The sequence below is a fragment of the Nyctereutes procyonoides genome, unplaced genomic scaffold (genome assembly GCF_905146905.1).
Source record: "Nyctereutes procyonoides isolate TBG_1078 unplaced genomic scaffold, NYPRO_anot_genome, whole genome shotgun sequence".
Lineage (NCBI taxonomy): Eukaryota > Metazoa > Chordata > Mammalia > Carnivora > Canidae > Nyctereutes > Nyctereutes procyonoides.
In genome coordinates this window covers 68,671,955-68,697,182 of record NW_026575049.1, presented here as the reverse complement: position 1 = coordinate 68,697,182, position 25,228 = coordinate 68,671,955, and the positions used below count along the sequence as shown (strand labels likewise).

The following is a 25,228-nucleotide window of genomic DNA, read 5'->3' as shown; positions in this document are numbered from 1 at the left end:
ATTGCAGAGCACTTTGGTAGCTAGATAATTGTTGTCACTTCCTCCACCCCTGCCTTCCACACAGGACCAGCTATACCTCTCATGATCACAGCAGGGTCTTCGACCTTTGACCGGATGAGATTCACACCAATCACGGTAGCCAGGTTATCCACGCTCATCTTATTAACAGCACAGTTCAGCTGGATTTCATGTAGGAACCTGTGGACAGCCAGGAAATCCCGTAGTAGGAAATAGGAAATTGCCAGAAGGAAGCTTCCGGGTACCAATGAGATCTCAGAGATGGATCCCATCTCTTCCCTTCTAGTCTCAAGAATAAGACTAGTCTGCTTGGCCCATATGAGTTTAGCTTCACCCTGGAAGATTCAAGATCAAGGCAGAAGAGAAACCAAGAGGAGCCTACCCGGCTGCTGGGGTGGTGTAGGGGATTGGGGTGGGCACCCTGTGGGCAGGAGGTAAGATCCGGCTCAGGGAGCTAAGAGGAAACTAGAAGGACTCAAATAAGTATGTGACTACCACTCATCCCAACCTTATAGGCTTATCTCCCAGGCTTTCGGCATCCATCCCACCCACGTTTCCACAGATGAAAACTTTATCATGAGGAGATGTCACAGAGGGAAATCCAGTGCCTCTTTGCTCTCATCCTCCAATTACAGCACCAAGCATCTCAAATTTTCAGTGGATGCTCAACAACTAGCAATGAATTTTTACTATAATTCCACCCATTGGAGGCATGAAGCTCTCAGTTTCCCTATAAAAAAATGAAACTAAAAATATCAGCAAAGGAATTTGTAAATACCTCTCCAAAAAACACTTTTAAATGGATATGCTGAGGAGAGGGAGGCAAGATGGTAGAAGATTAGGGGTCCTCATTTCATCTCATCCCCCCAAATTTAGCTAGATAATCTTTCAAACCATCCTGAATACTTATGAATTCAACCTGAGATGTAAAGAAAGAACAGGTGGAACAAATAGAAAAGTGACCATTTCTTGCAAGCCACTCTGCACTGGACAAAATGACTAGAAGGACAAATTCACCACAAAAGAAAGAACCAGAAGCAATACTCTCTGCCATAGATCTAATGGAAATGGATTTAAGTAAAATGTCGGAGATAGAATTCAAGATTACACTTTTAAAATTACTCGTGGCTCTTGAAAAAAAGAATAAAAGACTCTAACGATTCTCTTACTGCAGAAATAGGATCTAATCAGGCTGAAATTAAAAATACTTTAACTGAGATGCAGTCTAAACTGGATCTCTAACATCCAGGGTAAATGAGGCAGAGAGAGTGAGTGCTATAGAGGACAAGTTGATGCAAAGGAAGGAAGCTGAGGAAAGAGAGAAAAACAACTAAGAGCCCACAAGGAGACTCCGAGAATTAAGTGATAGTTTGAGAAGGAATAATATCCATCTTATTGGGGTTCCATGGGATATGGAGAGAGAGAGAGGACCAGAAAGTATGTTTGAACAAATCATAGCTGAGAACTTCCCTAATCTGGAGAAGGAAACAGGCATTGATACCCAAGAGATAGGAACCCCCACTCCAAAATCAGTAAAAACTGATCAACACCCCAACATATTGTGAAGCTTGCAAATTTCAGAGATAAAGAGAAAATCCTAAAAGCAGCCAAAGACAAGAGATTCCTAACTTATATAGGGAGAAATATCAGATTAACAGCAGACCTCTCCACAGAGACCTGGCAGGCCAGAAAGAGATGGCATGATATATTTGGGGTACTAAATGAGAAAAACATGCAGCCAAGAATACTTCATCCCGCAACGCTCTCATTCAGAATAGGAGGAGAGAGACGCTGGGTGACTCAGTGGTTGAGCATCTGCCTTTAGCTCAGGTCCTGATCCCGGGGTTCTGGGATCAAGTCCCACATCAGGCTCCCCGCAGGGAGCCTGCTTCTCCCTAAGCCTGTGTCTCTGCTTCTCTCTCTGTGTCTCTAATGAATAAATAAATAAAATCTTAAAAAAAAAGAATAGAAGGAGAGATAAAGAGCTTCCAGAATAGACAGAAACTGAAAGAACATGTGACCACCAAAGCAGATTTGCCAGAAATATTAAGGGGGACCCTGTAAGCAAAGAGGAGCCCAAAGAAACAATCTGCAGAAACAAGAACTGTATAGATATTAGGATGACACTAAATTCCTCTCTTTCAATAGTTACTCTGAACGTGAATGGGCTGAGTGATCCAGTCAAAAGACGCAGGGTATCAGACTGGATGAAAAAGCAAGACCCATCTAAATGCTGTCTACAAGAGACTCATCTTAGACCTAGGGACACCTTCAGACTGAAAATGAGGGTGTAGAGAATCATTTACCATGTGAATGGTCCTCAAAAAAAAAGCTGGGGTAGGAATCCTCAAATCAGATAAATTAGTGTTAAACCAAAGACTATACTAAGAGATGAAGAGGGACACTATATCATACTTAAAGGGTCTATCCAACAAGAAGACCTAACAGTCATGAATATTTATGCCCCTAATGTGGGAGCAGCCAATTATATCAACCAATTAATAACCAAGTAAAGAGACACATAGATAATAATACATTAACAGTAGGAGACTTCAACACTGAACTCTCAGCCAAGGACAGATCTTCTAAGCACAACATCACCAAACAAACAAGGGCTTTTAATGATATGCTGGACCAGATGGATTTCACAGCTATATATGGAACTTTCCATCCTAATGCAACAGAATACACATTCTTCTCAAGTGCACGTGGAATTTTCTCCAGAATAGAGCACATACTGGGTCACAAATCAGGTCTCCACTGATACCAAAAGACTGGGATCATTTCCTGCATATTTTCAGACCACAATGCTTTGAAACTAGAACTCAATCACAGGAAGAAATTTGGAAGGAATGTCTTTGGAGGTTAAAGAGCATCCTACTAAAAAAATCAATGAGTCAACCAGGACATTAGAGAAGAATTAAAAAGACTCATGCAAACTAATGAAAACGAAAGCAGAACTGTTCCAAATCTTTGGGATACAGCAAAGGCAATCCTAAGAGGGAAATACGTTTCAATACAAGCCTCCTTCAAAAAATTGGAAAAAAATCTCAAATATACAAGCTAACCTTACACCTAAAGGAAATGGAGAAAGAACAGCAAGTAAAACCTAAACCAAGCAGGAGAAGAGAAATAATAAATATTAGAGCAGAACTCAATGAAATAGAGACCAGAAGAACTATAGAACAGATCAACAAAACCAGGAGCTGGTTCTTAGAAAGAATTAATTAGATAGATAAACCCCTAGCCAGCTTTACTAAAAAGGAAAGAGAAAAGATTTAAATTAGTAAATCATGAATGAAAGAGGAGAGATCACAACCAATACCAAGAAAATACAAACGATTTTAAAAATGTATTATGAGCAACTATATGCCAACAAATTAGGCAATCTGGAAGAAATGGAGGCATTCCTGGAAAACCTACAAATTACCAAAACTGAAACAGAAGAAATAGAAAACCTGAACAGGCCAATAACCAGGGAGGAAATTGAAGCAGTCGTCAAAAACCTCCCAAGAAACAAAAGTCCAGGGCCAGATGGCTTCCCAGGGGAATTCTATCAAACATTTAAAGAAGAGATAATACCTATTCTACTAAAGCTGCTTCAAAGGATAGAAATGGAAGGAAAACTTCCAAACTTGTTTTATGAGGCCAGCATCACTTTGATCTCAAACCCAGACAAAGATCCCACCAAAAAGGAGAATAATAGGCCAATATCCCTGATGAACATGGATGCAAACATTTCTCACCAACATACTAGCCAGTAGGATCCAATGGTATATTAAGAGGATTATTCACCATGACCAAGTGGGCTTTATCCCTGGGATGCAAGGGTGGTTCAACACTTGTAAAACAATCAACATGATAGATCATATTAATAAAAGACATCTCAACAGATGCAGAGAAAGCATTTGACAAAATACAGCATCCTTCAAAGTGTAGAGGGAACATATCTCAATATCATAAAAGCCATTTACAAAAAGCCCACAGCAAATATCATTCTCATGGGGAAGCACTGGGAGCCTTTCCCCTAAGATCAGGAACATGACAGGGATGTCCACTCTCACCACTGCTATCCAACATAGTACCGGAAGCCCTAGCTTCAGCAATCAGACAACAAAAAGAAATAAAAGGAATTCAAATTGGCAAAGAAGTCAAACTCTCCCTCTTCACAGATGACATGATACTGTACCTAGAAAACCCAAAAGCCTCCACCCCAAGATTGCTAGAACTCATACAGCAATTTGGCAGTGCGGCAGGATACAAAATCAATGCCCAGAAGTCAGTGGCATTTCTATACACTAACAATGAGACTGAAGAAAGAGAAATTAAGGAGTCAATCCATTTACAATTGCACCCAAAAGCATAAGATACCTAGGAATAACCTAACCAAAGGGGTAAAGGATCTATACTCTAAAAACCACAGAACACTTCTGAAAGAAATTAAGGAAGACTCAAAGAGATGGAAAAATATTCCATGCTCATGGATTGGAAGAATTAATATTGTTAAAATGTCAATGCTACCCTGGGCAATGTATATATTCAATGCAATTGCTATCAAAATACCATGGACTTTCTTCACAGAGTTGGAACAAATAATCCTAAGATTTGTATGGAGCCAAAAAAGTTTCCAAATGGCCAAATGAATGTTGAAAAAGAAAACCAAAGCTGGTGGTATCACAATTATGGACTTTAAGCTCTTACAAAGCTGTGATCATCAAGACAGTGTGGTCCTGGCACAACAACAGATACACGGATCAATGGAACAGAAGAGAGAACTTGAAATGGGCCCCCAACTCTATGGTCAACTAATCTTCAACAAAGCAGGAAAGACGATCCACTGGAAAAAAGACACGTCTCTTCAACAAATGGTGCTGGGAAAATTGGACAGCCACACACAGAAGAATGGAACCGGACCATTCTCTTACACCAGACACAAAGCTACACTCAAAATGGATGAAAGATCTAAATGTGAGACAAGAATCCATCAAAATCCTAGAGGACAACACAGGCCACAACTTCTTTGGCCTTGGTCACAGCGACTTCTTGCTAGACATGTCTATGAAGGCAAAGGAAACAAAAGCAAAACTGAACTATTGGGACTTCATCAAGATAAAAAGCTCCTGCACAGCAAAGGAAATGGTCAATAAAACTAAAAGACAACCTACAGGATGGGAGAAGGTATTTGCAAAGGACACATCAGATAAAAGGGCTGGTATCCAAGATGTATAAAGAACTTATCAAACTCTACACCCAAAGAACAAGTAATCCAGTCAAGACATGGGCAGAAGACATGAACAGGCATTTCACCAAAGAAGACATAGACGTGGCCAACAGACACATGAGAAAATGCTCTGCATCACTTGCCATCAGGGAAATACAGATCAAAACCACCACGAGATCCCACTTCACACCAGTGAGAATGGCTAAAATTAGCACAGGAAACAACAAAGGTTGGTGAGGATGTGGAGAAAGGGGAACCTCTTATACTGTGGGTAGGAACGCAAGCTGGCGCAGCCACTCTGAAAAATAGGGTCGAAGTTCCTTAAGAAGTTAAAAATAGAGCTGCATTACGACCCAGCAATTGCACTGCTGGAGATTTACCCCGAATATACAGATGCAGTGAAACGCCGGGACACCTGCACCCCAGTGTTCACAGCAGCAGTGTCCACGATAGCCAGACTGTGGGTCAATCTACATGCTCCATGTCACTACAGAGATTGCACACAGCAGGTCCCCAGAAAGGGAAATAAGTGGCCTGAAATGAATGTCTCTAAGGCACTAAGTTATGGCCCAGAGCCAGGAAGATGGGAGATCATTCTAGAAACATTTTAAGGATTCTGGGTGTTACTGCATGTCCCGGGACTCCAGGCAGCACTGCGACAGCTCTGAAGGAAGACGCATGTCCACTTTGTGAGCCGATCAGACTTTCAGTGGGTCTTTTTCATTATGTTGTGGATAAAGGGAACTGCTTTGGCGCCGCGGGAATACAGTTGACCTTCCCAAGGTCTGCAGCAGAAGCTCTGATTTTACAGAGATGTTCTTTCCTCCTCTAACCAGGGGCTTCTTTCTGATACAGTCGGCTGGAAACTGATGCCAGGGGATTCTTACCTGCACAGGTAGCTCAGGAGGCTGTAGTTGTCTCGAGGAAGGAGGGACAGCTGCTTCACCAACTCCTGCTGCGCCTGGGAAGAGATTTTAACACCGTAAACAAGCCTGCTCCCTCGCCAGCCAGGAGCCTCTGGAACACAGGGAACAAAACTGGCGGGTCCCTGCAGAGGGAACACCGGCAGTCATTCCTGTTCCCGTAGCTTGTGTGTGTGTGTGTGTGTGTGTGTGTGCATATGTGTGTTTTAAGATTTTATTATTTTATTTAACAGAGAGAGAGCACAAGCAGGGGGAGCTGCAGAGGGAGAGCGAGAAGCAGAGTCCCCGCTGGGCAGGGAGCCCAATGGGGGGCTCGATTCCAGGACCCCGAGATCATGACTCAAGCCTAAGGCAGACATTGAACCAGCTGAGCCCCAGTTTTTGTGTTTTTTAAAAAGCTTTTTACTTTGAAATAATTATAAAATCCGAGGAAACTGAAAAAAAAAAAAAAACCCAGCATGTAAGAGGCACACAGGTTGCTTTGTTTTGTTTTTTAGCATATTTTTTTCATTGTCTCGAATCACACCCTCTTCCCCAGCTCAGAGCTACTCTAAAGCCAGGACAATTCTATGACTCATACAATAATTGTTTGCTCAGTGAATGCTTGCGATGTAACACTGCAGTAAAGAACCGGATCATCACCAAACACCCCAAGTCATTTTAAAAGTATTGAGAAAAGAAAAAAAAAATCAGTATTGAGAGAAGGAAGCTTCTGAGAAGGGTTTTAAGCAATGTGGCCTTGCTGAGACCTGCTGGCACACAGGACAGGCTGACTAATCTGGGGGAGGGGAGCAGGTAAAGGTCAGAATGTTCTAGATCCATGAGACTGTCATACAAAGAATGCATGTGCCGGCGGGGGTTGGCGGGGGAGGTATGAGAGGTCGTCTGGAACGCGGATTTTTTTAGTCAACTTTTAAACCTTATTCCATAAAATGTTATTATTTTCACAAAGGTACGCTGATATGCCCGAATAAGACTTTTCATGTCCTCTTCTCACCCCTGATCAAAAACAAATAAATAAATAAACCATAAATCATGCACAGAATCACGCACACAGCTGCTAATTCTCAAGTGGCTCAGGGTATTTGGTTCTAGTCTGTTCTTTATTGGATCGTTACATCCCAGGAAGGCTGTCACCATGTTGCTGAGGAAGGTCTATAGGAGATCATGCAACCTAACTTTTTTTTTAAAAGATTTTATTTATTTATTCATGAGAGACACAGAGAGAAAGAGAGAGAGAGAGAGGCAGAGACACAGGCAGAGGGAGAAGCAGGCTCCATGCAGGGAGCCCAACACGGGACTCGATCCCGGGACCCCGGGGTCTCACCCTGGGCCAAAGGCAGGCGCTAAACTGCTGAGCCACCCGGGGATCCCAGCAACCTAACTCTTGTGCCAGAAAAGAGCTAAACTGGCTCCAGCCTGTTAGCCGCAGCACTATCACCCCGTTCATTTCCGAATGTTGAAATGCAAAATCAGGATCCCCTTAAATCATGAGGCTTTTCATCCTGAGTCAGGAAAGAAGTTCTCATAGCTGTGCTTTCTACCAGGTTGAGGGGACTGTTGCTCTGTTGTTTAAAAATTATGACTATCATATATATATATATATATATATATATATATATATATATATATATATATGTTATGTTGTATAATCCCAGAAAATAATATATATTATTGTCATTATTTGTTATTTTCTAGGGGTATACTACATAAGAAATTCTAAATAGAGAATAAATCTCTCCCTAAACCAATAATTAAAGATAAAAATATTATTAATTTTTAAATTAAAAATAATTTAAAAACATCACTCACCTACCTCATATCCTTTGTCCTCAAAACTATCCTAAGTATAGCAGATGTTATGCTAAAGCTTGTCTCAGTTTGTGCTGTCTGGACAACAGCTACTTGACACAAGTGACTATTTTAAGTATTTGAAAAAATAAAATGAAATCAGGAATTTGGTTCTTTAGTTGAACCAGCCACGTTTCAAGCACCCAATGACCATGTGTGGGTTAGTTGTCACCATATTGACCAATGACACCACCTACCCGTGCACCACGATAGAATGCTGTGTTGCTCTGAATAAATAAACTCTCATAGAAAATGCTTAATTTGCCTAATGGCAAAATCAAAGTTAAATCCAGGTCTTCACTGGAGGCTTTCCCAAGTACCACTTCGCCAAAAAGAGCTTTAACCCAGTATTGCTAAGAACTAACATCCCAGAACTGGGGAGTGAGACCCCAATTATTAGCAACATAATAAAAATGTATCCTTTGGGCATTTGGTTTTGCGAATCCTGGTTAAAATTCATGAACGTCTTATTGTTGTTAGATGGGTTTTCCTCGTTTCTTTCATTGGTTGGTTTGTTTAATTAACATGACTCCAGTGCAGTGAGTGTGGACTGTAAGACCTTCCAGGAAACGATTTACATAAGGTCACAAATCCCGCAGGCGAACTCGTGCGCTCTGACGAGCAAGCTGCCGCGGATGCCGGCCATAGCCCTGTAAGCAAAGGGAAAGCTCCTTGTCCTTCCCTTCTCCAGCACACGCCTTCCTTGTATGGCCGTGCTGACACCCGTGGAACTAGAACGTCCTCACCTCTCACCCGACTTCCAGGCTGGTCGGCGCATCCTTGTGTCGCACTGGGCCTCGGCAAGGCCATACTGCTCGGAACCTTGCTCAGCAGCTTCCTCTTTTTCTTGTTAGAGTGGCTTGAGTGTGTTCATTATAGTCCATCTGCACTGGATTGTCATATCCCAGCAAGGCTGTCCCTATGCTTGGCCTCAATTGCCTTTTGTTCCTGACAAAGTTCCAATGTGACAAAGTATCCCACTAAAAGGTGTAGTCCCCTGACCTACTGTTGCTCGCCCACCAGAATCATGTTCAATAACCATCACCTTCTTCCAAAGCAGGACAACTAACTCTAATGAGATACAAACCTTTGCCTCATCCGCGTTCATGAGCTGCCCACATAGCAGGAACCCCTCGTACTGGCTCCAGGGAACCACTGGCTCTGGGAGGTCTCGGAGGTAGAGCTTTAACAGGGAGGCCACTGTGTGCACATCCGTATCTCTGCAAAAAAATAAGCAATGTCCTTTGAAAGTGAAACTCCAGAACATTCCTCACCTCTCCCTTGGTGATGCACTGAACAGAATCCTAGGTTCCAAAAGGGAGTTTTGCAAAGGGGAGAGTCTGATAAAGATGTATTCAAACAAAACATCTTTGCTAATCTTCTTGGGAATAATGATTCCCAACACCTTTTCCTTTATCTCTTCCACCCACCTCAAAGGTAAGTTCAAGATCTACCTTTCCATTAATCCTATTAAGTTATTTTTATCTTCACCTCTTTCTTTTTTCTCCAAGTCACCTTTTTTGCATTCTCTACTTAGTCTCTAATTTTTCTCCAAGTCACCTTTTTTGCATTCTCTACTTAGTCTCTAATTTTTCCTGTGATTTTTCCTCCATTTATATCCATGGCCCATGATCTCTTTAAACTCTCCGAGAGCTTAAAACATTTCTGGGATTCATTCATCTATTTGCACGATCATGCACTCGGTCAGTAAGTATTGAGAGAACCTACTAGGTTCAAGATTCTAGGTCAACCACTGGGATTTCAGCAGTGAACCTGAGGGATACACATGACACTTGGCCTGATGGGCCACAGAGCCATGCAGACTCAAACATTACCAAGTCATTACAATATTGTGACGTTAGTAGCACAACAAGGAAGTCCAGGGCCTGGGGATGTATGGAAGTATGAAAAAGGGGTACCCAGTGCAGAGTTGGGGAGCGAGATGGGACGAGATTGGAAGAGTGGCAAGGAGTTACAGCATGGGGAAGGGAGCACATGTACCAACCCGGAGGGTGGGGAGCAGAGACCCTGCTGTAGAAAGAGAGGCAGCATTCAGATGACTGCCTGTTCACTGAAGGAGTCTTGGGTTTTTCAGTTCAGCCTCTCCAGTTTACCGCAGGAATGGGCAAACCATGACCCAGGAGTCGAATCTGGCCCACTGCCTGTATCTGCACAGCCCCTGAGCTAAGAATGAGTTTCATGTTTTCAAATGGTTGGGAACAAAAGTCAAAAGAAGCCTATTTCATGGCCTGGGGAAATGATGTGAAATTTGATTTCAGCACCCATACGGTGTTCCCAGAATACCATCATGCGCATGCATTTTTGGATCATCTCTGGCCAATTTTGCGCTGTAACTCTGCTAAGAGCAGAGCAGAGTAGCTGCAGCAGAAACCATCTGGCCTGCAGAGCCTCGATGTTTCACACGCAGCCCTTGATCAAAGTCTGCTGACTGCTTGTTCATAGAGCTAATGCATTTGTTCTGCAGCTCTAGAAGAGAAAATAAGTCTGGATCTACCGTATGTTTGAGGTTCATTAGTGAAGCGATTATTTACTTCATATTTATTTACCTCATATAAAAAAATGGTGTTCTTAAGCAACTGTCCTGGTTGTATTTTGAAAAGCTATGATGCGGTAGGAGGTTTGGACAGCTACGGTGTGTCCTGGGTTTCAGTGATGGGGAATGTAGAATGGGCCACATAGAAGTGGCTCCCGAAGAAGGGACAGGAGGGGTCGGTTTGGCCAGAAGGAGAAGAGAAGAATGGAGGGAGAAGCAAGAGCATCAGGACTTGACTGTGAACTTCTGTCTTGACATCCTGGGTAAGCTTTGTCGTTGGCTTTAGACAGCCCATGTTCGGAGCTGTCTTCTGAAACGGGGCCCCCTTTGCAGCCTGTGGGCTTCTCTTCCTCAGAAGGAGAACTCGAGCTGGCATGGAGCCCTGACCGTGCTCCACTGCTGCCGCAGGAAATTGGGGCTGGGAACCATTCACTTAAGGTGGGGATTCTGGAAAAGCCTTCTCTGCTGAGTCACTGCTTAAAAATATTCCTGGGCGAAGCCCTCTTTTTAAAATACATGAGATGTTCCCAAGAAAATGGCGGAAGGACAGCCAGCTGACAACTTTGCAGGGGGTGGGCATTCCCCTAAAGTCCCAGAGTGGCTTCTCCTCAAGCCCCAGCATTGCAATCCTCTCTATGGTTTTAGTCAGAATCCAGGGCCTCTCCCTCACCCTGCCTCCAATTATGCTCCCCAAGCCCCTCAATTCTATCCGAATGTCATGTGAATTGCTCTAAGTCCCACCCCCCACCCCCCCAAACACTGCCCTGTTTCAGAAGGCAAGGCCTTTTGCCAAGATCCCGCCCCAGCTTCCTATGTGGCCTCCTGCCTCCACGCGGTTGGTTCCATTCTCTGACCTTCCGTCCACTGCCTGGCACAGCGCCCAACACAAAAAATAGACCCAAGCAACGAATGTCGCAAACAACAATTTGAAGTAAGAAAATATAGATAACACATTTTTTTTAAAAAAAGAATCTTTTAAAGATAAATGACAATAACAAAACCCACAAATGACTAGATAGTTCAATCAGAAGAAACTACAATAGCAAAAATATCCAACATTAGAAAAAAAGAAAGGGCTGTAACCACTGATGTAGGGTAGCTGCTTCAAAGCTATAACCAAAGAACGCAATTATCTTGGAACATTTAATACCAGAGGAAGCTTCCCGATTCATTTTATCAGGGGAAGACAATGCTGCTTGTCCTGGCTAACTCCTCGTGCCTGCTTAATGTGTCTGGGTGAAGTGTCATTTCTTCTTGGAGCTCTCCCTAAATCCACTAGAATATGTCAAAAGGCTCCTGTTCTGGGACACCAATGTGTATTGGGGTGGGGGGGGATGTGCACAAGGATGGTGCAATCCATCAAGCGTCCCACTCTTGGTTTTGGCTCAGGTCATGATCTCAGGGTTGTGAGATCGAGCCCTGGGTTGGGCTCAATGTGGGGTCTGCTTAAGATTGTCTCTCCCTCTGCCCCTTCCCCCACTCTCTTTCTCTCTAATAAATAAATATATTTTTTTTTGAAAAGGCTCCAGTTCCACGTTCTCATGGTACCATCTAGTTTTCAACTTGAGCACCTAACACAATAGAAATTATACAATTATTTCTATAAATCTCTGGTTTAATGTCTGTGCCCCCGTTGCAACAGGGCCAGAGCAGTTGCCACTGTTAGAGTCTAAATTTCCAGCATGATTTTTCCTGAGTTTGCTATTCCTTCACCCCAATGAAATATCTTTAAATGGCTTTTCTTAAGTCAAGGACTAAGGGCAACTCAGGCGCCAGGTTAACTCCTGAGTTCAACACCTGAGATTAGCCCAGGCACCACGAGTGGCTCTCCCTGGTAGCCCTGGCCTTCAGATGTGGCACATCTGCATGTTTCTCACAGAAATATAGGCATCAGAGGTGTATTCGTTCTGTGGCCAGATAGTGTCCAGCTCAGCAGAAACTTAACAAAGAGATTTTAACTTTTATATGCAAATGTTTAATGAGAATCAGATATAGCTGCGCTAGAATCTGCCAAACAATAGCTCCTTTGCCTCTCTTCATTCCAGTGGGACGATCTGGGGCATCTCAAACCACACATATGACAAGTGTAGGGGATCTAGATGAGCATCCACAAGGATTACATAGACCCCAAAATTAGCCCTGGGAGGACTCTCAAGAGTCCGGGGTGACCCTTCCTATTTCAAGGTGTGCAAACTCTACATCTTGGTTCTGGGGGTGGAGAGGTCATGACGAGCTAAGTTTCCTTCTTTCAGCCCCAAATATTTCACAGGAATCAAAGACTGTGACTCTGCCACCCAGGCTGACATTATAGGTACATACAAAATCAAGCCCAGGACAAGTGTGTGACGAACGCCTGCAATCCTGGCTCACTGTTCACATTGCTTTAGCAATAACCCACCTGTATCTTTTTGATCAACTCAAAGCTAATGAAGAACGGAAGAAAACTGGATACAAAGGAGGCGAGCTTCGGTGAACAGGTGCCTGATGATGAATCGCAATTTATAGTGCTGCTGAGGGCTCTGTACACTTGGTGCCCACAACCCGCCATATATTTATTTGCATATAAATGTTAACCCAGTAGCAACCACACCTGTTGCTTCCCTGTAAAAGTACGGCACCCTTGGTAAGTCAACCTGCTGCACGCCGACGGCGGCAAAGCCAGTCAATGGTGGTCCAAGCTCAGGCCGTGGCTGTGAGACCCGAGAGAGCAGGTGGCATCAGACATGCTGCAGAGGGAGAACGGCCATCGCCGGTGGCTGGGGTGGACGGTGGGGAGGGGGAGCTCATGGCACTTCATGATTTTCCCAGGATTAGCCCCGTTCCTAGGTCCTTTTAAATAACCTCGTGGAGAATTGCAACCTTTGGGAAGCAGATAGGGTTTAGGCCTGTCTCACCAAATCTTGATTTATGGGCTGCTGATTTGGAAAGAACAATGGCTCTTTCTTGCCAGTGGGACAAGCACACGCAGGCAACCAGGGCAAATATTGCACAAGAGGCAGAGACTGTCCAATGTCGGGGTGGAGGCGGTACTAGCTGACAGTGGTAGGGCTGACAACCTCGGCGGGGCAGCCGGGAGGTGGGGGGCAGGTAGGCCATGATGAGAAGAATTGTCACTACGGCTGCTGTGCCCCCCCCACCTGGGCAACCTCCATGGGGGACACAGGGGAGGATGGCAGCTGCCACGGCATCACGTACTTGCTCTGAAGAGGCTCAGAACTGAGTTCCCAGGTGGACACCACTGTGTCTCTCAAACCAAACAGAAGCCCTGGCTCTGGCCATTTTTGGAAAGCCGAGCCCTCGGGCACAGACATGGCACAGGGCTTTGAGCGAGCTCCCGTCTTCCCCCCTCCCGCCTCGGCACCTCCCCAACATCCCCTGACTGCCCGGCAAGGCCCGGCTTCGGGTTCACAGCATCGCTCACTTAAGTGGTCGGTACAACAGAAGGCTCTCTCGTTGCCAGTGGGGCTCTGGGGGCATCTGTGGGTCCCCCAGCTCAGCTGGTAGAGGGAGGGCTCCAAGCCCACTGGGGCCGGGGACGGCGGGCCCAGGGCCGTGTACCTGTCAAAGGAGGGCCGCTCCCCAGCATCAAAAGCATCTCTGAGTTGCTTCACCAGGTTGTCCTGCCCAGGGAGCCGGAAGATGCCCTCTTCATGTAGGCCGTGCTGGAGGATGAACTCTGCACACTTCTCCACGAGGATGGGCACCAGGTGGGGGCCGAATTTCTGCTCATAGGCCACCGTCTCATCCAAACGCTGGCCAAACACAGCTGGGAAGAGAAAAATAGGACCCGCTCATCGCTCTGCCTTCCGTTGGATGAACTGAAAGGTCAAATGCTGCGCCTCTAGCTAGACTCGTCCATGTTACCTGTAACCCCAAAAGTTTTAGTGCGATGGTGCTAAACAAAATATAGGGGACGAGGTGCCTGTGACGTTTCCTAAAACGTCTAAATGTGGAGCGTTCTCTGTCACTCTTTTTCTCTTGACCCACATTTTTACTCGGCTAAGATAACAATTTGCTTTCACTGAGTATCTGTTGTGTGCTAGGAATCGTGCTGAGCGTTGCGCACGCTGTTCTCATTTCACCCTAACGGCAACCCCACAAGGTAGTAGAACTGTCATACTCACCACTCGCTGAGCCTCAGAGGCACTACCGGACTGCCAAGGTCAGGCGCCGGGGCATGGTGGTCAGAATTCAAGCCCGGGCAGTGAGCTCACCAGAATGTGCTCTTGACCACGGCAGCAAGTAGGCAGTTTTGAATTTTGCTTGTGTCATAGAGCATCGGAAAATAACAGACCATCCCAGGGACGTCTCATACTGTATTAAATTGCGGCGCTTTGCAGAATTTAGATTTTCTTCTATGTTTTACTATTTTTATTTTTCTTTAAGATTTATTTATTTATTTGGGAGAGAGATGGAGAGAGAGAGGAGTGGGAGGTGGGGGGAGGAGCAGAGGGAGAGGGAGAGTCCTCAAGCAGACTCCCTGCTGAGCACAGGCCTGACCCGGGGCTCCATTCCAGGACCCCGGATCATGACCTGAGCCTAAATCCAGGGTCAGTCACCACCCAGGCGTCTCAAATGTTCTACTATTTTTAAAATTGCCACAGTGAACGTGCTTATCCACCTAGGAGGGTTCCTGGAACGTATTCAGTGCAATGTATAATTTCTAATTAATTGCTTAATTAATTAATTAACGTTTGGATGAGTGAACGTAGGCTTTTCACCCTTTTGAACTATTTCCTTAGGGCAAATTCCCACAGGTAGAATTACTGGGTCAAGTGGTTTGAACATTTTTATGACTCAGTGGTATGCAAACTGTTGTCCAGAAACATTTTTCCAAATGACATCGCCTCCAGCAAAGCATGTGTGGACCAGCTCTAACTCAGCCCTGCCGGGCCTGGCCCCGTGATCCACACCCCCGCCCTGCCCCGGGGTAACAAGGTTAGTGGTTAAAGCAGGACGGTTGTTGGCTCCCCGCCCTCCCCCCAGAGCCCCATGCCCTTGGACTCCTGCAGGCTCAGAAGACAGGCCTCGGCCTTCAGCTCTGTCCTGCGCCTCCACCTCCGTCACACTTCGGAGCCCGATACCCCGACCCACTCAATTCCCAGGGCAGCGCTCCCCGAAGCCCTTTGGTTTTCCGCATGGTTCTCCCTCTGGCTGGTCCCGGGCCCAGCCTCTCTAGTGTGAACCCGCGTGCTCTCACTGCCCCCAGCCAGGCAGCGGGGTCCCTTCTCTGCTGTGCTCGGGTGCTCCTGAGGCTCCCCTTTCTAAATCGGCTCCAAGTTACCTGAGCACACTGCTCCCCACAGCCCCCCCCCCGTTTGTAACATCATTCCCATCTTCCCCAGGTGTCACAGTAGCATTTTCCAAATTACCCCTCAAAGTCCATCATCCCAGCAGGTGAGCCAAGGAGGGAGACGGGGTGGCCCCTGTGCTCCCCACTCCCCACCAGGCCTGCTGGGCAGCCGTCTGCTTGATGCACCGCATCTCAGTGAGACTGTTTGGTTAAATACTTCTGACAACGTTTGAAAGTTGGGGCTGGCTTGGTGGGTTGGCAGTTGGTCTGGCCCCCACCCCCCTCTCCTGTCTGACTTCAGGTCACGTCCCCAAAGGCACCTCACTCCGCTGTTTCCCAAACCCACAGAGCTCTCCAGTCATCGTTATGCCCTTGCATGGTCTTCTCATCGCCCGGTCTGTTCACCTCTCTTTCCGTATCTGCTGGACTTGTATTTGTCTTCCTTGGCCTGGCTCTAATGTCATCACAGACATTATCCATGTCATTATCTACGTCATGATGACATTATCCATGTCATCACCTCTGACAAGCTTTCCTTGACCCCCACTTGGGAGATCCTGTCCCTTCCTTCTCAAATATCCCCATCCCTTTTGACACTGTACAGGATTATTCGTAGGTACCCACACCTTCTGCATGACTAGGCTCCCTGGTGCCGGAAATACGGGGATGCCCTCTTTTCATCCCCAGGATGCAGCACCGGGCCTGGCACAAGGTCGATAGTATGTTTTGCCGAATGACTTAAGAGTTATTTCATCTTTAAGCAGGTGCTTTCCATGATTGATGACAACTGTGGCATTTCTAGCTTAAACACTAGTGAGATCTCCTCGGTGAAGGATTCAGCTTCACACGAACATTTCCTGAGTGCCAGCGGCAGGCCACGTGGAATGGGTAATGAAGACAAGAGAACATAGGACACAAGCCTTGTTGTCAATAAATTTACTCTAGTTATACGAAAATGAAATGAGGGCAGCCCAGGTGGCTCAGCGGTTTAGTGCCTCCCTTCGGCCCAGGGCCTGATCCTGGAGACCCGGGATCGACTCCCACGTCGATCTCCCAGTGCCTGGGTCTCTGCCTCTCTCTCTCTCTCTGTCTCTCATGAATGAATAAATAAAATATTAAAAAAAAAAGAAAATGAGATGAGCGCCTGCAATATGGTGGGAAACTGTTAGAAAATGTCAATGGCAGGATAGACCCTGGTTTCACATAAGCCTGTGAAATTTGCTAGATAGACATTTGGAAGAAAATGATTGAAATGATCTGACTTCAAACATAGACCACATGTGTGGCGTGTGAGGAGCACCTCAAAGGGAGAGGCAGACGTGTTTCAGAGCAGCTGAAACTCAGGCTCAAGGGGCTGCCTGGACTCTGAGAGGCAACTGCCTCCCAGACACAACCTGGGGTGTTCATGGTGACATCAGAGCTGCCAAACGGGAGCTCCATTCCTGGGGTCCCAAGGCAGATGCTCCATTTTGCAGGTGGCCTGGAATCCAGCTCCTCCGTACAACCCACTGGGTAACAAGTCCTGTAGTTTTTCTCCCCATCCCAGCCTCCCAGCCTCATCCTATGCTCATCCTCTATCCCTCACAGACCCCACAGCCAGTCCTTGCGATGCCACTGTCACCGGTAAACCCACTTCCCAAGCCTCCTGTCTCCTCCAGCACCTCTGCTCTGCTGACTCCCGGTACCCTCCCCAGGCCTTCGTCTGGTCACCCAGAGCTCCCAGGGAGCACAGTATTCCATATCATGGAAGGTTATATTCCCAAACTTGGTAAAACCTTCATTCCAAACCCTCCCCCTCTGCCTTGCCTTCACCACCCTTCCTCCCTTCTGTCTCAGTGGATGACCGTGTCTCCTCTTTTCCTTCTCTCCCTAAGAGGAGGGCACCATGAATTAACACCCTCATTCCCCGTCCCTGCATTTCTGGCTCCTCTGTCTATCTTCTCGCAGAGGAAGGACCCTGTGCTTTCCTCTAAGATGTTGCTTTTCCCGCCTGTGTGTCCCATCCGTTTGCACCTCTTTCAGGACTTCACTGGATCTCTTTTCTATCTTAAATTTCTCTTTTTCCAGTCGGAGGAGCCCAAGTGAGTCTAAGTCTGCCAATTTACTGAACAATAACTTCCTACCCCAGCCCTCAGACAACCACTAGTTGCCTTCCTTCTCCTCATCAGTAGACTCGTAAAGGAACATGTCTGCTTCCATCCTCACAGGCTCTACTTCTTCCCTTATTGACCTCTCAACCCATCCCAGGCCCAGTCTGCTTTCATGAGCCCGCATCTTTCCACCCAATCCACTCAATAAAGTTTCCAGTGCCCTCCTAATGGCCAGACACGGCCTATGTCCATTCCACACCTTGTTGGTCTTCCCTGAAGACTCTTGATGCTGCTGATTCTCCTTCCTCTTCAAGACTTTCTCCCTACGTCATGACAAAACCATCTGCTCTCATTCAGGTCCCATCTCCTTGCTGGCTTCTCTGGAATCTCCTTTACTGTGCTCCTTCCTCCACCTGCGCCTTTAGTATGTCACCTCCTGGCATTCCAACGTAGCTGTCTCCACCCTCTAGACATTTTCTTTGACAAAGGTCCTATGATTCTGTACATTTGGTATCACCTACAAATGGGTAACTTGTAAATCCACCTGTCTGGTCCAGATTGATCAATCGTGAGCGGATCGATCCACTCACGTGGTGGATCTCTCCATCCATCCATCCATCCATCCATCCATCCATCCATCCAACCTTTCTCATCCAACATCTAGTGGCAGTTCTCCCAGTGTCTTCTCCAATCTCACTCTTGTCTCCTCCCCCATACTCCCAAATCACACTTATCCCGTAGCCTTCTTCCCAGGCAACAGCATTCAGTCACTCAAGCAGTCAAACGTCAGGCACTTTCCTAGGCTTGGAGAATACAAAGCAATCAACGCAAGGTCCCTGCGCTCACCGAACCGCATTAGCAAAAGTGTGCGTGTCAGGATCCTCTGCAACACCCTCTCGTTCCCTCCAAACAGATCAACACTTTCTAAATTAAACCATCTCTCTTCTCTGTCGAAATTATCGTGATGGTTTCTTTTGCGCCTCTGTTTCCGTAAACTTCTTCCCCTGGAATTCACAAAATCATTCAGCAAATACGAACTGAGCATGTGCTGGGGGCCAGCCTCTTTGGTAGCTGGAGATTACGATTAAAAGAATGAAAAAACAACAACGACAACAGCGGTCTTTGCTTTTGAACACGCTGGAGCTCATACCCTTCCTCCCTCTCCCCGCCTGGACACCTGATGTTCCTGCAGCAGGAGCTTCAACCGTTTTCTCATCAGACGGAACCCGTGGGTCCCTGCAGATGCTGTCTCCTGCCACTTCCCACGTAACTTAGTTTTAAACGTGTCTCTCTTCTCCTGGACTGACTGCGGGCTCCTCCAAGGCAGACAGCCCACCCGGCTCACCATCTATTTGTATTGCCTGGCACAGAGCCTGGCACGCGATGGACCAGTCCTCGAAGAGCCGCCGCCAGTGGTCTCTCCTATTTCTCTCGCGGCCCTTCTCTCCCGAAAGTACTCTGACCAGCACGTGCTCTTGTCAAGGAGATCAATGGCCTTTACTTTGGTAAAACCGAGGAGTCAAATTCTCAATGTTCCTCCTAACTGCTCTATCAGCACCATGTGGCATCGCAAATCCCTCCTTCTTAAGACCCTTCCCACCTGGCTGTTGGCACTTGCACTGGCTTCTCCATGTATCTCGTGGGCCACACTCCCTCAGCCTCCTCGGATGACTCCTTCTCCCCGTCCTCTGAATGCTGGAGCGTTCTGGGCCTCCCTTCCCTTACCCTCACATGCCCCCCCAGCGCCCCCACTGCCTTCCTACTGCCCCTACAACGGCGACACGGGACCTCACACCTCCCGCTGAGAAATCAGTCAGAGCTACTCCCTCCAACAAGGCATGGCCCCTACAGGCTCCAGAGGCAGCAGGACGCCAGGGGAGAAAGAGCCTCCTGCTTTGCCTTAGTTTGCTTCAATCAGGACGTGGCCACTTGCCATCCCGGGTCACGTGTGAGGAGTCAGAGGCAGAAGATCTCCCTGGAGCTCCCAAGCCCCCGTCCTGAGTTACAGCCACCTCTGACTTCTCAGTCCTCGCCACCGCCCTTTGATCCTGCGTGGACGTGAAAGAGCCTAGAGCCCAAGGAGACTAGGGAGGGAGGAAGACGGCAGACTGCGGGATGCTTGGCCCCTGAAGGCCTCTGTCTGCCCCAGGCCCCCCCGCGCCGTGGCTGCACCCACTCCTTCAGCGAGAGCTAGTGCATTAGCCTCCTGCCCTCCCAGCCCGCCGTTCACTCCTGACTGCTACTCGCTCTGTACCAGGCACTGCCAACGGAGGCACTGCCGTCGCAATGGGTGTGAAGCTGAACTGACGGATGGATTATAATATATGATGTAATAATTCTAATTACGAATGCATTTAATTAGTTCAGCTAATTTCATGAAGTACCCTAGAAGCTTTCATGCGTGCTTTCTCCTAGTCCCCATAAGAACCTCACAAAGTAGGTACTGTCGTTCCATTTCGCAGACGGATAAACGGAGACTGGGGCTAGGAATGTCTCCACCGTCATACCGCCCCGTGATTCTAGATTCAATACCTTCATCTCTCTGGCTCAGAGCCAGTGGAATACAAGCCTCCAGGTGAAATTTTAGGGATCACTAAGTCTCAGGGGGAAGGAACAAGGGCCGGCAGCTGCTCGGGGACCCCCACACCCCAGACCTCTAACTTCCTCCCCAGATTTGCGAGGCCACCCCAGGACCCTGAGGCACTTTGGGGAAGCGGAGCAGGAGGATTCTGAGCTCGTCCCCCTTCCCCATCGCCCAGACCCCGCCCCCCCGCCCAGCCTCTGGTGCAGCCCGGCCCCCCTCTCCCGCTGGCCTGGCACCCGCGCTGGCCCCTGCGTCCTGTCCCTGGGGCTCCGCTCCAGGACGGCTCCAGGATGGCCACCCCGCAGGACAGGGACGGGGAGCTGGGTAGAGCACCTTGCAGGGGAAGAACGGAATCACAGAATAGGGAGGAAATACCTTTCTTTCGGAGCTTGGGGGTTTTCCTCCTGAAATTCCAGCAGGAGAGCTGTGCCAGGGCGGCAAGGCCACGGCCCAGGCCCCAGCGCGGCGACCTGAGGACGTGAGGCATGGCGAGGCCGCGGAGCCACGGCGGCCTCCCCCCGCCGCCCCGCCCCAGGACAACCATCCGGCTCGCTCAGCACCTGCCTGCAAGGCCGAATCGCTGATCTGTCCGCACCTGCCCGGGCCTCCCTGGCCCTGCCCACACCTCCTCCCTCCCCGCTCACCTTCACACGCGCCGCTCGGCCTTTAGAGAGCGAGCCTGAAGCCCGCGGGCCGCCCGTGTAAGCGCCTCCTGTGACTCAGCAGCTGATTGTCACCTGCCACCCGAGGGCTAGCACGGAGGTGGGCCAAAAAAAAAAAAAACAAAAAACCCAAAAACAACAATATCCGGCGCACCAGCCCCAGGCGGCCTCGCTAGCACACCTCCCTTCCTGCCCTCCGTGGAGCACCGTGTGGGCAGGAGCACAGGCCTCCGCCCGGTGCCCCCACCCCCCACCCAGAGGCCTTGGTCCAGCCTTTGGAGACAAGGGTCCCCGGGGGGTGGGGGCACCGGGCTGGTTCCCCTCCCGCTGAGACTTTAGCAGACACCGCGGCCTCCCTGCTACCCGGCCGGGGGACTAGGGATGGCCTCAGCGTCGGGGGCTGGCGGGCCGCCAACCTGAGGTCCACCCCCTGTTCCCGCAGACGCTGGGGATCGGGGACTCGACCGCCACTGCCCCCTCCTTCCCTGTCGTGTCCATGGCCACGTCAGCCTCCACCAGCACCGCCCCCACCCAGGCCACCCGAGGGCCGAGGCCACCATCCTCAGTGGGGCCGCGTCCACGCGTCTACCCCCCGGCTCGGCAGCCTGTCCTCCCTGCCGAAGGGCCTGGGCGGGAGCTGCTCCTCCGGCCGAGGTCCGTTCCTCTGCGCCCCCCTCTGCCCGCCGGGCCTCCACTGACCCTTCGGATTTAAGCTTAATCATCACGAGTTCAGGGGAGCCTCCCCCAATCCTCTTGCCCAAGACATTTCTCCCCCGTGCATTCCGCGCTCCTCCTTCAGGGCCCGTCCCAGCCCTCGGGGCGCACAGGCTCACCGCTCTGTGTCTCCTGCTAGATGTGAGCTCCGGAGCAGAGCATCGGGGGCACCGCCGCACCCCCGGGGCTAGCACCGCGCTTCGCACCTGGCACACGCTCAACGGATATTTGTTAAGTGAATAAATAAGGGTCTGTCTCGGGGGCGCCCGGGGGGCTCAGTCAGCTGAGCGCCCGCCTCTAGGTGTTGGCTCAGGCCGTGATGTCAGGGCGCTGGGATCGCCACGTCAGGCTCCGCGCTCAGCGGGGGAGTCTGCTGCAGAGTCTCCCTCTGCTCCCTCTGTCCCTCCCCCTGCCCGTGCTCCCTCTCTCTCTCTCTCTCTGTCAAACAAAATACAGAAATCTTTAAAAAAAAAAAAGTTTCTGTCTCATGATCCCCAAAGAAAAGGGGATCGCTGAAAATAAGTAAAAATCCTCCTTCTTGGGGAGACAGTAAAAAGAAAAAAGAAAGAAAGAAGAAAACTCATCCTTCTTAATGTCCCTTTTAGCTAGAGAAAAAGACTCAGGGGACGTCTGGGTGGCTCAGTAGTTTAGCGCCGCCTTCAGCCCAAGGCGTGACCCCGGGGTCCTAGGATCGAGTCCCGCGTTGGGCTCCCTGCATGGAGCCTGCTTCTCCCTCTGCCTGTCTCTGCCCCTCTCTCTGGGTCTCTGTGTGTCTCTCATGAAGAAATAAAATTAAAAATCTTAAAAAACAAGGAAAAAACCCCATGGGCCCCAGCCCTGGCCTTACCGGCAGGCTGCTCACAGCAGAACTGGGCACAAGGTAGTGCAGTTGCTTCCGTGCCCAGCAGCGGCCTGAGGGAAAACAGAGACATGAGCCTCTGGGGCAAGAGGGACACGCAGGTTCTGAGGGAAGCCGGTCTGTGATGCGGCCGCCCGCTGCCTGCGGTGGGACACAGAGGTGGGGTCGGCGCGGGGACCCGGGAGGACAGGACCCTCCCGCTGGGGAGAAAGAGACAAGTCCAGAAGTCCAGATGGGATCACCTCCCTTCGCTTTCTTCCACTTAAAGCAGGAAAACTTGGAATTGCATCCACAACTTCCAGGGGAAAAAAAATTAATCTCATTTTTCCAGCCTGGCCCTTAGGAAAGAACCATGCAGGGGGCAGGCGGGGTGGGGAGTGGAGAGAGAAATCGGCTTGGCTAGGAAAGAGAAGGCTGGGACATGAGGGCGCACCAAGGTGCTGCATCCCAAGGGGGCACATTGGGATTTACTATAAGAAGTGTATTTTTGGTCTTTTACCCATTTCCTCCCGGGAACTCCCTAAAAGTCCTGGAATTCGCAGTGACGAGAGAGATAAAGGTTGTCTTTTGTTATGTTAATGAGGTGAGTTTTTGAAAAGCACGTGGAACCAACTGAAAGCAAAACTGACCCGGACACTAGTGGAACCAGGACGACAGGGTCAGAAAGTGCAGCCCCGCTGCCCTCCAGGGGGCGGGAGGGGCTGGAGATGCCGTCGGCCACTAACAGCCAAGGATTTAATCAACCATCGGATGCACCAAAGCGTCCGTAAACCCCAGAAGGATGTGGGGGGTGCAGAATTTCTGGGTTGGTGGCCGCCTGAAGGTCTGGGAGCGTGGCACTCCGGGAGGGCGCCCCTGACCCCGCCCCAGGGCACCTCTTCCCTCGGCTGTCCCTGAGTTCTATCCTTTTAGGACAAACCAACCCTCTAACCAGCGAGATGCTTCCTGGATTCTGGGAGCCGCTCTAGCAGGTGACGCACACCCGAGGCGGGGCGGGAGGAGGGTCTGCTCTAAGCCGGGTGGCCTGAAGCACGGATCCCAGCGGCACCTGGGGCCTGCGGGGCAGGGGCAGGGGCAGTTCTTGTAGGGCTGGGCCCTCAGCCTGTGGGGTCCGATGGCATCTACCTAGAGACAGCATCAGAACTGAGGTCAGTTGTTGACACGTAGCTGGAGCCCAAGGATTCCCAGGACGAGTGGACATGGCCCCAGGATGGGACGAGGTGAGCGGAATGATTAGGGGCCGAGGAGCCAAGGGGGCGGTGGGGTGCGTGGCTCGTCCCAGAGGGGCTCTACGTCACAGTGTGGGTCCAGTAGCCGGGCAGCAAAAGGACCGCAGGCGCCGGCTGTCGCTCTATCGGAACATTTTTCTGGGAAGTTTCCACAGCTTTTAGCAGATTCTCTCAGACGTCTACAAACCATAGAGGGTCTCACCAAAGCTCACCGTCGACACATTGGGAGAGAGATGGTTCTAGAGGCGGCCACCCATGTACCCAGTGATTTCCCAGCTGGTGGTCGTTCAGCAAAGAGCAGAGCCTGCGGTGTAGACCCCGGGGCCACCACGGACGGGAAGGCCACCCCTGCCCATCCCCGGCCTCAGGCACCGTTTAGATTCTGGGAAGGAATTCCCGAAGCGAAGCGGGTGGAAGGCTCCCTCCAGCCCGGGGAGACCAACGTCAGGCAAACGAGCCAGATACTCAGCACATGGGCAGAGAGAGAAAGGAAGCAGGAGCGAGGGGAAGGGGGCGGGAGTGGGCCAAGGAAGGGACCCCGCGTCTCCCCGGCTGAGCGGGAGGCTCACGGAGGGGGGTCCCAGCAAAGACCTGCCAAGCGCCGAGTACCCAGCCCCGCAGCTACCCGGGGAGAGAGGGTTCCAGAAGGAGCACATGGCTGCGTGCCTGATAGGAACGGCCTCGGGGGTCGGGGGAGGGGAGAGCACATGGGTTTCCGGGCCATCGCTGGGGTTTAGACGAGACGGTAGGGCACCTCACAAAGGATGGAGGTCCCGGAGGTGAGGAGAGGGAGGTGCCGGTGGGAAGAGCCATGGGAAGCCAGGAAGCCGCAGGAAGCTGGGGGTGTGTGCTGCAGGTAGGCGGGCCCTACAGGTGGGGGGGGGCTGCAGGTGGGGCATGCGCTGCAGGTGGGGGGCCCTGAAGGTGGGCGGGCCCTGCAGGTGGGGGGGACCAGGCCCAAGGCCCCCTCCACGTGGGCCCAGGCCCGGTGCGCGGGCCCCTCCACTCATCAGCTACTTCCTCAGGACAGAGGCTTCCCATACAAGCAGGAGGAACCAGGGTGTGGCTTGCCTGGCGGCCCCACACTGGACTCTGCTGTCTTGAAACGCCTTCTGTCCCGGGCCGGGGCGTTCGGACTCAACGAGAGGCCTGAAACATCTGAGATGCCACGTCACGGACGAATTCTGTTCTTTGAATAAATAAATAGGCTTCTTCTGGACTTTCCCCTGC

General features: G+C 49.6%; 1 protein-coding gene across 2 annotated transcripts in view; it reads right to left on the bottom strand.

The window, feature by feature from the left end:
• The window catches only part of ARHGAP25 (Rho GTPase activating protein 25), an 88,173-nt gene that overhangs the window by 8,353 nt on the left and 54,592 nt on the right, over positions 1 to 25,228 (bottom strand). Inside the window, exons 1-5 of one of the 2 annotated variants that reach the window (XM_055329249.1) lie at positions 20,910 to 21,058; positions 14,126 to 14,333; positions 9,101 to 9,233; positions 6,127 to 6,200; positions 77 to 198 (exon numbers count right to left, since the gene is read on the bottom strand). In XM_055329249.1, coding sequence (XP_055185224.1) covers positions 77 to 198; positions 6,127 to 6,200; positions 9,101 to 9,233; positions 14,126 to 14,333; positions 20,910 to 21,021 — 649 coding nt within the window. In that variant the 5' untranslated portion in view covers positions 21,022 to 21,058. Of the gene's footprint in view, positions 1 to 76; positions 199 to 6,126; positions 6,201 to 9,100; positions 9,234 to 14,125; positions 14,334 to 20,909; positions 21,059 to 25,228 lie in introns of those variants that run through there. The other variant, XM_055329248.1, reaches the window with a different exon arrangement.